Source organism: Microtus ochrogaster, chromosome 10 (assembly GCF_000317375.1).
Source record: "Microtus ochrogaster isolate Prairie Vole_2 chromosome 10, MicOch1.0, whole genome shotgun sequence".
NCBI lineage: Eukaryota > Metazoa > Chordata > Mammalia > Rodentia > Cricetidae > Microtus > Microtus ochrogaster.
Genome location: NC_022016.1, coordinates 8,094,734 through 8,094,973, shown reverse-complemented (window position 1 = coordinate 8,094,973; position 240 = coordinate 8,094,734). Strand labels below are relative to the sequence as shown.

At 62.5% G+C, this 240-nt stretch overlaps 1 protein-coding gene across 6 annotated transcripts in view; it reads left to right on the top strand.

Moving 5' to 3' along the window:
- Nucleotides 1–240, top strand: part of Rgs3 (regulator of G protein signaling 3) — a 124,097-nt gene that overhangs the window by 111,290 nt on the left and 12,567 nt on the right. For all 6 annotated transcript variants that reach the window (XM_026781910.1, XM_026781911.1, XM_026781912.1 and 3 more), the window contains one exon: nt 55–210. In XM_026781910.1, the coding sequence (XP_026637711.1) occupies nt 55–210 (156 nt within the window). The remainder of the gene's footprint in view (nt 1–54; nt 211–240) is intronic.

Here is a 240-nt window from a genome sequence, read left to right as displayed (position 1 = left end):
CCCCTCCTCTGAGCCCCTCCTCTGAGCCCCTGTCTTCTTCTTTCTGTGCTGCAGATGTTTGAGACAGAGGCAGATGAGAAGGAGATGCCCCTGGACGAGGGGAAGGGGCCAGGTGCCAAGGAGCCTACACCCACCAAAGTCGCCCCTCCCAGCCAGGAGCTTCCTGTGGGACAAGACCTCCCACCCAGCAAGGACCCCTCTCCCAGCCAGGAGCTTCCTGTGGGACAAGACCTCCCACCC